The sequence below is a fragment of the Podarcis gaigeae genome (genome assembly GCF_964106915.1).
Source record: "Podarcis gaigeae genome assembly, chromosome: 16".
NCBI classification, from domain to species: Eukaryota; Metazoa; Chordata; class Lepidosauria; order Squamata; family Lacertidae; genus Podarcis; species Podarcis gaigeae.
This window is the reverse complement of record NC_139693.1, coordinates 37,064,660-37,080,919: the sequence shown is the minus strand read 5'-3', so window position 1 is coordinate 37,080,919 and position 16,260 is coordinate 37,064,660. Positions and strand designations below refer to the sequence as shown.

Sequence of the window (16,260 nt, the reverse complement as noted above, 5' to 3'; positions counted from 1 at the left end):
ACTATCCAGCTCAACCTTTTCCTGAAGTGCTAGTTTTTTATAGTTTGTGTTAATTTACTCTGAGCAAATTACTGTTTTGGTGTGTGTCTCACATCTTTGACTTCTCTGCTCCTGTTTTAGTCTCCTCTGGGGGTTTCAAGCTCTACTCTTCGTTCACCCTAGAGCATTTGAAAAGTATCTGCCCCAGAGAAGAGGACAGTGCCCAGCAGGTGACACTGGAGCAATACTATTAGCTCCAGCCAATAGTCAGGGATGATGGGGGTTGTAGCCCAATCATATCTGGAGACCACCAAGTTGGCTACCCCTTTCTGCCCTCTCTTCCCAGTTCTTAGTCATGAGGGAAGGGCTACTGTTTTTGTCTCAGGCATTCACCTAGTCTAGAGAAGATCTTCATCCTCTTTTAAAGCCAAGGTCACCTTAAGGGGAACAAGTAGTTTTCCTCTGAGGATGCAGAGTTTCAGACACCATCTTTGCCTTTGGACTGCTTGACCTTGCAGTGGCCTTCAGATTATTGCTAGAGCAACATTCCAAGCTCTCTGCATGTGGATTTGCCTCTCATCTAGACCAGTGTTTCCCAACCTTTTTTTGACTGTGACCCCTTTCGACCTTGTTTCCTTCCTGTGGCTCCCCCATGGGCATAGCCAAGGGGGACAAGGGAGGCAGCTACCCCCCAATAAGTAAAAATCAATACAAATCTGAGGTTCTGCCCCCCTAACAAAAGCCTGCACCCTTCCTAGCTATGACCGTGCTCCCCCCAAGTCCTACCAGTAGAAAGCTAGCTATTTAAATGTTTTGTTTGTAAATAGAACATATTTTATTTATAATTTTTATAATTTATACAAAATACCATTACATAAAATGATAGGAACATAATGAAATATTGTTGAAGCAGAAAAACATAGAATTGTGGAGCTGGAAGGGACCCCAAGGGTCATCTAGTCCAACCCCCTGCAATGTAGGAAACTCAGCTAAAGCATCTATGACAGATGGCCATTCAATCTTTGCTTAGAAAACTCCCAAGGAAGGAGAGACCAGAACTTCCTGGGGGAGATCCATCTTCCATGTATTATAAAAAGTAAACAACACCGGAGGTGGCGCAAAACGGCAATGGCCGTCCTCTTTACTCTGTGAAGAGGGGCTCCGCGAAAAAGGGTCGTCCGCTGCGGCAAAGCGGAGACCCATCAAGAAAAACCACAGGCAGAGCGAGCCTGTGGCCGTGGGACTCGGCGGGCGCCAAAAGCCCCCCCAGAAACGAAGAAGGAACCCCGTAAGGGGCTCCGGAACGTGAAAGGGGGAGCGGCGCTGTGAGTTCATCGCTCTTTTCGTGGATGCAAAGCCGCGCTGCTGCTGCTGATGAGCGCCGACCTTTCTTCTTGAAAACATCGAAATTGGCTGCAACATACCCGTGAGTAAGGGGAACTAAACATTGGGCTAAAATTTTGGAATTTGGCTGAAATTTGGCTGAAAACGGGAGGCGAGTAACAGGAAGTCCGTCTCCCGATCTTGCTAACCAGATCAAAGCAACGGTTCAGAAGAGTGCTGAAGCGTTTAAAAGGGATTGTAAAAGCAAAACGAGGGTGTATTTGATAGACTTTGTAGTGAAAAGACAAGCAGGAAATCTTTGTAAAATTTCTGGACTTTATTCTTGGAACTTTCTTCCTAATTTTGAGCTATGCGGAGTTAAAAGGGACAACCCAGCCGTCGGGCTGTCAGTGTGCAAAAGAGAACTGTCAAACTGCTGATACTGTTATTGGAGTTTAAAGTGATACATAGACTGAGACATTAACGTCTAAACATTGTTGCTGGGACCTTTCTTGACACCTTGTGGAAATAGAAAGCCCGGGGAACCTTCCTTTTGTGCTCTGGAACTACTAAGATTTAACATAGGGAACATAAGAACTTCAATGGCGGATAAGAGTTCTCTCCTTCCTTGAAACTTTGAAATACCCCCACCTAGAGGATTGTGGAGATATAGAGGCCTGGGAACTGTACTTTATTGTGATTTTTTGTGGTTAAATTGTTTACACTCTGGACTTGTTTGACTTATGGAACAAAAGAAAATTTGACCTTGAACAGAGGCAGGTGTGGAATGAGTGGCTCAGGGAGAACAAGAGCAGCTAAAGCTAAAGAAAAAGAAAAGAAACCAGTGCAGCTTGTTCAAACAACCCTATCTCATCAATGAAGATCATCCGTCCCAACTGTGCTGACAGCACAGGAGGTGGAAGCTGAAGAGCCTGCTGCAGAAGATATGGCAACTGGAGGATCTGAAATAGTCCTGAAACAAATTTTGGAACAACTGGCAATTTTAAATCAAAAAGTGGACAATCAATCATCAAAAATTGACCAAGCTACATCCTCTATTAGTAAATTATCTGAGCAGGTTTCCCAGCACACTCAGGCAATTGAGAAATTGCAAGGAGCCACGACTGAAAACTATAAACTAGCTGTGGAAGCCAGTCAAAAAGCAGAACAGGCGAACAAAAAGGTTGATGAGATCAAGGGGGAAGTAAGGCCTCTGAAAAGACAGGTAGGGGAACAACAAGCCTACCTGTCATTGGTTGAATTGAAAAGTAAGGAAAATAATCTCAGGTTAAGGGCCATCCCAGAACTGGAAGAAGGAAATTTACAGGGATTTTTAACACTTTTGTTCTCCAAATTCTGGGGGATTGAGGAAGACAAGGATTTTAAAATTGTGACGGCTTTTAGACTGGGAAAATTGATAAAGAAGGATAAGTCCAGAGACTGTTTGGTTATTTTGAGATCAAGAGAGGAAAGAGACAAGATACTAGGCCTACATTTTAAAAAATCTTTGGAGATAGAAGGCAAAAAGGCTGAAATTTACAGAGACATACCCAAACATCTTTTGGATCTTAGGACCACTTATACAGATTTGACCAAACTGTTGAGATACAACACAATCCCTTATAGGTGGGAGTTTCCGCAAGGACTATCATTTACTTACAAAGGAAGGAAAGTAAGAATTAAAACACCTGAGGACCAACAGAAGTTCTTACACGACCACGAGGAGGACCTCCAGAAAGGAGCCGCAGCTTCTTGGCCACCACCACCACCGGGACCATCTCCAAAGCCTACACCGTCTGGATCCGGACCAGCATTACCACCTCCGGGATCGGAGGGAAACCTAGACACCCCACTGTAGGACCCACCAATTAGACCAGGATGTCGTTGCAGCTTCTCAGTTGGAATATAAATGGCGGAAATTCTCCGGAAAAAAGAAGAAAAGTATTTCATATTTTGAAAAAAGAACAATTGGACATTATTTGCCTGCAAGAAACGCATGTGACAAGGCTCCACAGAAAAGTGCTAATTAACAAAAGACTAGGCCAAGAATTTATTTCTTCGGATAAAGTTAAGAAAAGAGGAGTGGTGATATATGCAAAGGAGAGCCTGTCACCGAAATTTTTATTTAAAGACGAACACGGCAGAATTTTGGCGATTGAAATTCAGACACAAGGAGAAAAATTTTTGATATTAGGAATATATGCTCCAAATGAAGGAAAATCGGAATTTTTCAGGAAGCTGCAAGAGATTATGCTGGACTACTTAGACTAAAGGTAAAGGTAAAGGTACCCCTGCCCGTACGGGCCAGTCTTGACAGACTCTGGGGTTGTGCGCCCATCTCACTCAAGAGGCCAGGGGCCAGCGCTGTCCAGAGACACTTCCGGGTCACGTGGCCAACGTGACATCGCTGCTCTGGTGAGCCAGAGCCGCACACTGAAACGCCGTTTACCTTCCCGCTGGTAAGCGGTCCCTATTTATCTACTTGCACCTGGGGGTGCTTTCGAACTGCTAGGTTGGCAGGCGCTGGGACCGAGCAGCGGGAGCGCACCCCGCCGCAGGGATTCGAACCGCCGACCTTTCGATCGGCAAGTCCTAAGCACTGAGGCTTTAACCCACAGCGCCACCTGCGTCCCCTAACTACAACAACATTATTATGATGGGTGACATGAATGGGGTTGTGTCTGTAAATATGGATAAGTCGCAAAGTGCTAACATAACGAAAGATGGCAGACTACCTAAAACTTTTTTTGAAATGACTGACAATGTGGACTTAATTGACATATGGAGGGTTAAGAACCCCCTAGGAAAAGAAGGAACTTTCTTTTCTGAAGCTCATCTGACATGGACACGAATCGACCAAATATGGATATCTAGAGGACTGGCACCCAAGACTAGAAAGGTGGAAATCTGCCCAAAAACCTGCTCCGACCATAACGCTTTGAAAATGGAACTGAGACTAAATACAACCGGATCCTTTAGATGGAAAATGAATGACACCTTACTAAGGGACGAGAAGATTGTTAAGAAGGCCCCAAAAACTTTAAAGGACTATTTTGAGATAAATTTAAATACCACTGTGGAAAAAAGAACAATCTGGGACGCAAGTAAAGCAGTCATGAGAGGGTTTCTAATACAACAAAATACGATCAAGAAAAAGCTCTGGAATGAAAAGGAGAAGATATTGGAAAAAATAAGAGATGGAGAAAAAAAACTAAGATCCAGGCCCAAGTCGAAGGAAGTGCTGAGAGAAGTGAAATTCTTCCAAGCACAATATTTGAAATTGATAAATCAAGAGGTGGAATGGAAAATTAAACAAATGAAACAAAGATCTTTTGAATCAGCAAATAAGTGTGGGAAACTGCTAGCATGGCAGTTGAAAAAGAGACAAAAACTTAATACAGTTACAAATCTAGAGATTGAAGGGAGAATGGTTCAGAAACCCGAGGAAATTAGAAAGTGCTTCCAGAGATATTTCAAAGAACTTTATTTACAAGGGCCACAGAAAGATTCGGAGGTGGACCAATTTCTCAAAACCAACGGATTACAGAAAATACCTCAGGAAATGAGAACAATCCTGAATAGTAATATCACACAGCAAGAAATTGAAAGCGCCATTCAGAACCTCCAATTAGGCAAATCTCCAGGCCCTGATGGACTTACCTCCAAATACTATAAGGTTTTGAAGGACTATTTGATACAACCTTTGTTGGAGGTCTGTAACCAGATTATGGAGGGGAGGAAGGCACCGGAAACGTGGAAAGAAGCCTTCATCACATTGATACCCAAACTAGAAACTGAAAAGACCCAGCTTAAGAACTACCGCCCCATCTCACTCCTAAATGTGGATTACAAAATTTTTGCAGACATTTTGGCAAGTAGGTTTAAAAAAGTGCTTAATGAAGTGATCCATAAGGACCAGGCAGGTTTTCTCCCTGGTAGGCATTTGTTTGACAACACAAGAAACATCATCAACATTTTGGAACTTTTACAAACAAAGCTTAACACTAGAGCGGTGTTAATCTTTATTGATGCGGAGAAAGCCTTTGACAACATTTCTTGGATGTTTATGAAGAAAAATTTGGAAGGGATGGGAGTGGGGCGGGGGTTTGAAAATGGAATAGAAGCAATATATTCAGAACAAAAAGCTAAATTGATAGTAAACAATGTAGTGACAGAGGAGTTTAAAATTGAAAAAGGGACACGGCAGGGGTGCCCTCTATCCCCTCTATTGTTTATTTCAGTTCTGGAGGTGCTATTGAACATGATTAGAAAGGACCGGTTGGTACAGGGAATCGAGGTCGGAGTGAAACAATATAAATTGAAAGCATTTGCAGATGACCTGGTATTAACATTACAGGAGCCAGTCTCTAGTACTAAAAGAGTGTTAGAATTAATTTCTGACTTTGGTCGGGTGGCGGGATTTAAGCTGAACAAGCAAAAAACTAAGGTCTTAGCAAAAAATTTGACAACTACAGAAACAGATGAGTTCCTGAAAGAAACAGAATTAAATGTGGTTAAAAAAAGTAAAATACCTAGGGGTGTATCTGACCTCCAAAAATTTGAATTTGTTTAAAGACAACTACGAGAAATGTTGGTCAGAAATCAAAAGAGATTTGGAAACGTGGTCAAGATTGAAACTTTCCTTGTTGGGCCGAATAGCAGCTATAAAGATGAATGTATTGCCAAAAATGTTATTTTTGTTTCAGACCCTACAGATCGTGGACAAGGTGGAATGTTTTGGAAAGTGGCAGAAGGATATTTCTAAGTTTGTTTGGCAGGGCAAAAAGCCCCGAATAAAGTTTAAAATATTAACTGATGCGAAAGAAAGAGGGGGATTTGCCCTGCCAGACTTGAGGTTATATTATGAATCCGCAGCCTTCTGCTGGTTGAAAGATTGGATTTTACTGGAAAACACTGATGTCCTAGATCTGGAAGGGTTTGACAATGCTTTTGGGTGGCATGCATATTTGTGGTATGACAAGGTTAAAGTGCACAAATTGTTTAAAAACCACATTGTTAGGAGAGCAATTTTAATGGTCTGGACAAAATATAAAGACTTATTGGAGAGTAAGACTCCGAGGTGGCTCTCACCGGTGGAGGCCAAGGCACGTAAGAGACCTAACATGGAGGCCAATTGGCCTAAATATGGGGAAATAATTGAAAAGATTGGAGACAATTGGAGGTTGCAGAGCTTGGAAAAATTAAAAAACAAGGTGCGAGATTGGTTGCATTATGCACAAATTCAAGAGGTTTTCAAAGTAGATAAGAAGGTTGGATTCCAGGTGGAAAAATCGAAACTATAGACAGAACTGTTAGAACCAAAAAGTAAACTACTTTCGAGAATGTATAACCTGCTGCTTAAATGGAATACCCAGGATGAGACAGTCAAATCCGCCATGATAAAGTGGGCGCAGGATTTGGGGCATAACATTATGTTTGAAGACTGGGAAAGGTTATGGAACACCGGAATGAAATTTACGGCATGTAGTGCCTTGAAGGAAAACATTATGAAAATGATATACCAGTGGTACATGACCCCAGTCAAGCTTGCTAAGATATATCACCTGTCTGATAATAAATGTTGGAAATGTAAAGAGGCAGAAGGGACATTCTTTCACCTCTGGTGGACCTGCCCGAAAGTGAAGGCCTTTTGGGAAATGATTCATAATGAACTAAAAAAGGTACTTAGATTTACCTTACCTAAGAAACCAGAGGCCTTCCTCCTGGGCATGGTGGACCAGAGAGTGCTTAAGAAGGATAGAACTTTTTTTATGTACGCTACTACAGCAGCAAGGATCCTGATTGCAAAGCATTGGAAGACACAAGATTTACCCACACTGGAGGAATGGCACACGCAGTTGATGGACTACATGGAACTGGCCGAAATGACTGGCAGAATCCGAGACTTGGGAGAAGAAACAATCGAGGAGGACTGGAAAAAATTTAAGGACTATCTGGAAAAACATTATAAGCTGTATGAATGTTAAAAAATGCACCTTTTAGGAAACTCTAGCTTCAGTAATGTTAAACTAAAGAAATGGAAATTAAGTCACAAGAAGTCTGAGATAGAATAATGAAATAACTTTATTGTGTTTAAATGAAAATGTACATGATTTGGGTTAACACATTTGAAATTGGGTAACATGATAAAACGAAGGATACAACAAGTAATGAAATAAGTTAACAAATTGCTGATGTTATGTATCACAGAGAATGCAGGGTTGGGAGGATGTGGGGAAGTCCAGTAGATTTGGAAAAAAGAACAAGAAAAGTTGTAACCTTTCTACTGTACTCTTATAATATGCTCTTTATTCTTTTTTCTGTATTTTACAAACTCAATAAAAAATATATTAAAAAAAATAAAATAAAAAGTAAACAACACTTATTTGACCCCAGTTATTTGACATAGAGGAGGAAAACTGTAGATACAGTACAAAGGCGAACAGGGAGTTCTGTATATATGGGAGAATTTTAAAAGCACGTGGTCCTTACTCACCTGGTGCAAAAGATCTTGTCATCTGGAGGAGCCCTGGCTGCCTAGATAAAACCCTATAGCCCCACACACCCTTACCTTGGAGTAAGGCCCATTGAACTCAGTGCAACTTTCTTCTGAGTAGATACTTTACTATAATTTACTATATGCAAGTCAGCAGCACCCAGACATCCCTGCTCAGCTAGGCTGGGGTGGATTTCATCCAGCGCCTTGCAGAGCTGGGCAGACACTGCTTACAGACCTTGTGCCCCTCGGCGACATCTGAAGGCCCTGATCCACTAGGCACTGGGGTGGATTGCACCCTGCACATTCCAGAGTCAGGCCCAGGCTGCCACCGGGCCCAACACTGGCAGCAACAACAAGCAGCTCTGGTTCTCCCAGGCCTACCCATTGCCCCCCCCCCATTTACCAGATCTGAGGGTTCTGAATTGCGGGCTCTACTGGTCCCAGATTCTGCCCACCTAGCAGTTTGAAAGCACGTCAAAGTGCAAGTAGATAAACAGGTACCACTCCGGCAGGAAGGTAAACGGAGTTTCCGTGCGCTGCTCTGGTTCACCAGAAGTGGCTTAGTCATGCTGGCCACATGACCCAGAAGCTGTCTGTGGACAAATGCCGGCTCCCTCGGCCTATAGAGCGAGATGAGCGCACAACCCCAGAGTCGTTCATGACTGGACCTAATGGTCAGTGGTACCTTTACCTTTTATTGGTCAAAACGGGAGCCTCAGTGATTGTCCTCTCCCACCAGACTGTGCCAAGAAAATGCATGTGGCAAAAATAAGTACTCAGCCCTAGTGGGCTGTCCCCTTACCCGCTTGTGATTGGCCAAGCGGATAGCCAGCCAATCAGGATTTTTCTTATTTTAAAGAATGATTTTTTTCTTCACTTCTCACTTCCCTCTGTGCCCCCCTAGCCTCTTGCTGTGCCCCCTCATTTACACATTTTCCACCTGTGCCCCCCTTGGAATATCGCACCCTTGGGAAACACTGATCTAGATTTACCTTGCAGCAAACACTATAGTGAGCTGTCCATGGTCCTGAACTGTTCTACTCTATCCAGTGCTGCAGTGGTGGGGAATATGCAGCCCTCCAGGCAACTCTCATCTGCAGACACAAAGGTCCAGGATGAGGGCAGTTATTATAGCCAAGCAACATCTCCAGGGCTATATGTTTTCCATTCTGGCAGTACACTTCCCATGAGGACTTTCAGCCTTTTTATTTGAAAATATTTCTAAGGATACCAGGGGAGTGTACAAATACACTGTATCTAATAGATAATATATAAAATTGTAAGTATGTTGTCACACTACAGTTTGCATGGCTGCCAATAGGTGGTGCTTCAAACTAGTGTGAGGACAAATTTATCAGGAGGCCAGTGAGAAAACAAGTGGGTGGCTGGGTGGCAGAGGCCAGCGAGAGAGCAGGTGGCAGAAGGTTGCAAAGGAGTGGCTTGCACAGACCACAGTGGCCAGTGAGAGAGTGGCAAAGTGTGCAGACAAGGATGGTAAGACAGTGGCGAGGCAGAGAACTTGGAAAGCCCAACTGCTTTCTGAAGCAATGAACCCCTTCTTAAGACACCACGAAGCAATGTGATGGGGCGGGATGATGCTTCAGAGAATGGTTTGTCTGGGTGGGTTTGGGGTGAGCTGTTAAGGGGAGAGAGGTGGGTGTTGGTGAGGTCTAAGGGAGAGGAGCAGAGCTGGTGAGCAATGCAAGCAGGAGCGGAACCCCAAGTATGTACAAAAAAAAGCAACCTTCATAACAAGCACAGCAAACCAAAACTGTCAAAAATCCAAAACAATTGACAGAGTAGAACTAAAGCAGCCGAACAGTTTTAAATGCCTAGACCCGGGGTCACCAATGTGGTGCAACCAATCAGTTTGTCAGTATCTCATATGGTGCTGGTGAAACTGAGTTTTGACATGGGTGAAAAAAGCCTAGTTTGGCCCTTGCATGCTTAAGGTAGTTTACAACTTAAAAATTTTAACGTAATTACAGACCTAAAAAGGGTACTCATAAACAATAAATAAAACATAAAAAAATACACATCCAATTTGAACAATCTCCACATAAATTATAATATCTAAAAATAAAGCTGCAAATTAATATCAATAACTTCAACAACCCCCTACCCAACAAAATCGCCTAAACAACATCCCAGCCCAAGAGTCTGTTCAGCAGCCTCAGCTTTTGTAGCTGGAGTCAGTCCGGGCTTCGCCCTCCCAGGCCACGTGGGAAAAGACCTGCAAGGCAGGGAGCAGGACTTCCAGGATTCACAGCCAAGACTGGCACCCACATGGCACTCTCAAAATTCCAAGGGTGCCAATTGGCCCCAGTGGGTTGGTGACATCTGGCATAGGCAAACAGGAGTCTCAACCTGGTGCCAGAAAGGGTGCAATGATGACACCCGTCTGTAAATGGTGCCTTGTGCCAAATCTCCCATTATGGTATGAACCTGGAAGTCTTCTTCTCAACCCTCTGCTTCTTGGTGAGCACCTTCTCTACAAATTGCTCTCCTGGCTACTATGGTGATGGTGTACACAAAGTTTGATTGGAAATGACACCCTGTGTCAAACGGAAATGCCCTATCTCTTGCCATGCTCTGAGCCTGCAGATCTTCTTCTCAAATCCTCCATTCCTTGCTTGGCAACATCCTTGCAACTTACTCTCCTATGGTGGTGTAAGCAAAAATTGCAAATAATTGGGCCATGGGGCCCAAAGCCAGAGCCCCCATTGAAATGGAAACATTACGACAGAAAAATTCCCATGGGAATTAAAGGCCACCCAAGTAGTTTCCACATCCGTCTTTGATGACACTGGAGTAATTTAAATTTGTGACACAGTTCAGAGTCATGTCAAAGGCTAAAAAAGTCTGCAGAAAGTCCGTTCTCGCCCCCCACAAAAGAAAGTGCCATTACAACAAAAAATAGGATTCCATGACTAGGCTTTGTTCAGTGGACCTACTCACTTAAGACTGCAGGGAAGCAATAAAACTAAGTGGTGCTTTTTATTATTTCTGCCCCCCACCCCCTTCACCAGAAAGAAATATGTCTAATGAATGTCTCATGTCTGAAACACTGGGCTGGATTCATCAAAGGGAGTCAGTAATTACCAAATTGAGAGAATCATGAATTGCTTTTCTAAATTTGAAAAGCACATCAAGAATAGATCAGGAGCAGGCAAAATTAATAGTTACGAACTCATTTCCATAGAAATGGACTTATTAGCAAGCTTGCCAGCTGCCTAAAATTATAAGGTCTTTTCCTTCTGCTTGCAGGAAATAACCGTGTTGGGTTTTTTTTTTTTTTAAACCCAAATCAAATATTTTCTCCCCTTCTTTCAAAATTCAATTGAAACTTGAATTTTGCTAAGTTTGCAGAAGGTGGGGAATATCTCTGTTATTGGGCAAGTTGAAAATAAAATGGTGGAGGAAGGAAGTACCAGAAAGAGAGGAGGAGTTTATGCAAGTTTGAAATTTTGTCTTCCTTCAGAAGGAATGTGGTGTGAGGTGCAGAATCTAACAGGATTTAGGACTGTGATGTTCTTTATCATTTCTTATGACAGCTAATCTGTAGACAAGTTCCAGCCTGAACAGGAAGCCTTTAGAGTTCTCCTTGTCGAGGAGAGCCAATGGCCAGCATGCACGAGTAGTCACTAGAATACCTTTCCTTTCTGTTGGTTTATTCAGAATATTTATAGGCCATTCTTCGGCAATGCCTTCACTGAATCTTGAAATAACATAATTAAAGCCACTGTTTGAAATGGTAAATTCAGGCCAGGGATCAGCTGCAGCCAGCTCTCTGGTTTGCCCCTGGGAGAAAAGGACTAGACTTGCTGCTGGACAGATCTAGCAGGCTCATCTTATGCTCCTATCATGGCTGTGCATCTTGACCTCTCTGCAGTTATGGAGATTGAGGAACTAAAGGGGAATGAGTCTGCCAGGCCTGCATCCATTGGCTGCACCGCCCCCCAAAAGGAACAGACAGATACCCACTCAAGACCCGCTCCCTGCCTTGCTTGCCTTTGCACCTGACCTGGCAGGGCAAGGACCTGATTGACTCCAACTACAAAAGCTGAGGCTGCTGAAGAGGCCAGAGACCACCTTGGCTGTGATTGCTGGAAAATGTGGTCCTTGCCTTGCTGGCCTTTTCCCCACCTGGCCTGGGAAGGAGGGGCTCTGACTGACTGACTGACTCCAGCTACGAAAGCTGAGGCTGCTCAACAGACTCTTGGGTTAGGGTATTGTTTAGAGGGTTTTTTTTGGGCTTTTTGTTGCTGTTATTGATATTATTATTATTTTATCTTAACTTTTAGACATTATGAGTGTTATGGGAAGACTGCTCAGTTTGGTTGTACACCTGTTGATGTGTTTTATTTATTGTTTATGGCTACTTTTGTTATGTTCATAATTATGTAAATCTTTTCATGTTGTAGGGGACATGGGTAGTGCTGTGGTCTAAACCACTGAGCCTCTTGGGCTTGGGTTCGAATCCCCGCAATGGGGTGAGCTCCCGTTGCTCGGTCCCTGCTCCTGCCCACCTAGCAGTTTGAAAGCACGCCAAAAAGTGCAAGTAGATAAATAGGTACTGTTCTGGCAGGAAGGTAAACTGTGTTTCCATGCACTTGCTCTGGTTTCTGTGTTCTGTTGTGCCAGAAGCGGCTTAGTCATGCTGGCCACATGACCCGGAAGCTGTCTGCGGACAAACGTCGGCTCCCTCGTCCTGTAAAGCGAAATGAGCTCCACAACCCCAGAGTCGTCTGCGACTGGACTTAATTGTCAGGGGTCCTTTACCTTTACCTTTTTTTTCATGTTGTAAGCTGCCTTGAACATGTCCCCCCCCCCCCCCCACTATGGAAAGGCAGCATACAAATAAGATGATGGTGGTGATGATGATGATGATGATGATGTGTTTACATTTTGAGAAGTGCAAATCAGGAAGGTTTGCATTCAAATGCTAAGTGAACTGAATCTCTCCCTATCCCTGTATCAAGCTCCTGCCTCCCCAGACCTTCCAAGCTGGGCACTCATGTTCACTTTCTGCATTGCATGTGCTGTATTGGGACCCTGCTGGTTTCTGTGCCATTACTTGTCTGCCCTGAAGAGTGGAACTAAGCTGAAGGGAGCTGCAATAGAACTGCTCGCCCATTTGCAAAGCTAAGCAGGGCCTGGTCTGGTTTCAAATTGGATGGGGGAACCATGTGTTGAAATTCCTGCATTGCAGGGGGTTGGGCTGGATGATCATCGGGGTCCCTTCCAGCTCTACAGTCCTATTACTCTGTGAGTTGGACAAGTTCCCCCAGCCTTTTCTGAAGGTCCCTTGCAAACTTGGGGATTTTGCTGAGTTCCTGAATTTGCTGATGACAGACACAACTTGGAACTGACAGTTAATAACCTTTCGAGCCAGGGAAGGAAGTACCGATCAGTCTTCATACTCTAGGAAAGGCTCGGGGTCAATGGGGTGAGTGTTAGAACAAAGACTCCCGGGACGGCAAAAGGGCTGTGGACCATGCGAGAGGTGAAATAAAATAAAATAAATCCACTTTGGAAAGTTTTCGTGCTGTGGCTCATTATAACTACGACCTGGGAAGAGGCACGGAACAAGGGCCACAGGTTGATTGCAGTCTTCTCCGTGGGGGATTCTGTGTCCCAGATACTGCCAGGCTTGGGCCAAAGGATCTGTCTGTGAGATGGAGGGATAAAATCAAACGTTCAAGGAATGGCAGAAGTGTCACAATCTTTTCAGAGGGCTCAATGCCTGCCAACGTGTAAAGCATTTTCAGTGGCTGGTAAGCTCACTTTGTAAGAAGTTTCCTCTGGGGGATATATATATATATATATATATATATATATATATATATATGTGTATATATATATATATATATATATATATATATATATATATATATTTGCTTTCGTAGACACCAAAACCTGCATATATATATATATATATATATATATGACATTCTGAGACATGAAACCTAATTAGAACAGAACTGCTCTGACAGGTGAGTACAGATGTTTCTGCAGCGCCACTAAAAAAGGAGATTAAGACAACACAAGCACCTTGTGTGGGTTTTATTTTATTTTTTGCAAATGCTTGGTGTATGCAAATTGTCTGCAGGGGAAAGGAAAGAAGGGCATCCCCAGTCCTGAACTTTAAAGCTGTCTTCATTGGAATTGTGCAGCCTTCACCCTTTTACTCAACCAGAGTCAGACCTGTGCCCAGCATGAAGATTATACGAAAAGCTTTCCTTTCTAAAACATCGTCACGCCCTACTCCCTTTAGTATCCTATGGTGGAGAAAGATAAAGTGGCGCCCTCCAGATATTGCTGGACCCAATTCCCATCATCCTTGACCGTTGACTATGCTGGCTGGGGATGATGAGAGTTGTGGTCTAACAGCACTTTGAGGACCACAGTTTCCTGCCTATTACACACTCTAGCTATTCCAAGCCTTACCCAATGTGGTGCCAACTCCCATCATCCCTGGTGAACTCGAAGAACATTTGGAGGGATTCCAGTTTGGAGAAATATACATAACACTGGCACAGCTAGGCATCCCTCATAAGTGCATTATTATTATTATTATTATTATTATTATTATTATTATTAATTTATTCCCCACCCATCTGGCTGGGTTTCTCCAGCCACTCTGGGCAGCTTCCAGCAGAATATTAAAATACAATGATTCACCAAATATTAAAAGCTTCCCTAAACAGGGCTCTCTGATAGTTGTTTTACTCTTTGACATCTGCTGGGAGGGCGTTCCACAGGGCGGGTGCCACTATCGAGAAGACCCTCTGCCTGGTTCCCTGTAACTTGGCTTCTCACAGCGAGGGAACCGCCAGAAGGCCCTTGGTGCTGGACCTCAGTGTCCTGGCAGACCGATGGGGGTGGAGATGCTCCTTCAGGTATACTGGACCAAGGCTGTTTAGGGATTTAAAGGTCAGCACCAACACTTTGAATTGTGCTTGGAAACGTACTGGGAGCCAGTGTAGGTCTATAAGGATGCATATGGATGCCAACTCTTGCAAAGATTACTCCAGGGTGTATAGGTTGAACAACTGGAGCACAACCTGTGGCTCTTCAGGTGTTCTGGGTCTGAAGCTCCCAACATCCTCTGTGCAATTGGGCCCAGAGCCTTGGAGACACCGCAGGGGCACCACTGAAATCTAGGACCCCAAGGTTATTATAAGGAGGTATTAATCACACAGTATTGTTTTTTAGTTATGCTATCATATCATACCTTCCAAAGCCTCAGGAGCTCTGGAAAACTGTGTTTCCTAGGGATTCTGGTGCTCAGAATTCTACCTAGGGCATTTTCACTGGACGTAATGTGGCCAGTTTATTGGCCTTGGACATTGACAGGGAACCCGTGGCCATCCAAATATGGTTGGATTTCCAGCTCCTAGCAGCCGCAGCCTCTCTCTGGGCAATTGTCAGGGATGATGGGGTTTTTAGGGAGACTGTGTTGCATCATTGTGTAATGTTGCATGGAGAAAGCTTGGTTGGGGTGGGGATGATGGCCAGCACTGGTGGCTGCAAGGAGCTTCTACTGTTTCCCACTGTGAAAAAGGTGTGGCTGCATGCAAAGGGGTGAGTAACTTCACTCTCCTTTTGACCTCCTCCAAATTTGCCTGCGAGTTCTCCTAGGACAGTGATGGCCAAACTCAGCCCTCCAGCTGTTTTGGGACTACAACTCCCATCACCCCTAGCTAACAGGACCAGTGGTTCGGGATGATGGGAATTATAGTCCCAAAACAGCTAGAGGGCCAAGTTTGGTCATCACTGTCCTAGGAGAAAGCTTGTTGCCTGGCTCCTGTAAATATGAACAATTAGAAAATCTGAAGATCTACTGTTCTGAGAAGGGGACATGTTGGCTGATTTAGGTGGTCTGACAACAGCAGGCATATCTAAGCCCTCTAGTATGATTGCCAGAGGGCCCCCCCCCCCCCGTCCAGCAACAATTTAAGGAATCTCAGTCTTTTCTTTTTCTGTCCAAATATGAAAGTTTATGTAATATGTTAAAAAAATGATCCAATTTCAAATTCCCAGTAACACCACCTTTTAATTTTTCAGGGCGAATGTCTCTTCTTATGAGATCTTTCAGATGGATTTTGAGATAGACAACAGTAGTGGCCTGGTGGGGGCCCAGCAAATCACCTGGCAGGTGGAATACCCTCGAGATGAGTCTGTGAGCGAGCTGGTGGTCTCCGAGATCTTTGTCAGCCAAGCGACTTTTGCAGGAATTGTTCCACTTGCGATGGTAAGAATCTACCTCCTCCTTTGTTATATTATTCTGTTTCATGTTTCATTCTGTTTCTGTAGATGTGGGAACTGGGGAAGGAGAGAAATATTTCCTGAAAAATGCTTTGATTGTTAGAATGCTCACCTTTCCCAGTCCCATTTATTGTCATCTATTTTTTATTTGGCATCATTCTTTGCCTCCTGGTATTTGCATCTCCCTC

General features: G+C 43.8%; 1 protein-coding gene across 2 annotated transcripts in view; it reads left to right on the top strand.

Annotated features, from left to right (window-relative positions):
* Positions 1-16,260, top strand: part of TMEM132B (transmembrane protein 132B) — a 374,994-nt gene that overhangs the window by 248,969 nt on the left and 109,765 nt on the right. For both annotated transcript variants that reach the window (XM_083717004.1, XM_083717005.1), the window contains one exon: positions 15,872-16,058. In XM_083717004.1, the coding sequence (XP_083573130.1) occupies positions 15,872-16,058 (187 nt within the window). The remainder of the gene's footprint in view (positions 1-15,871; positions 16,059-16,260) is intronic.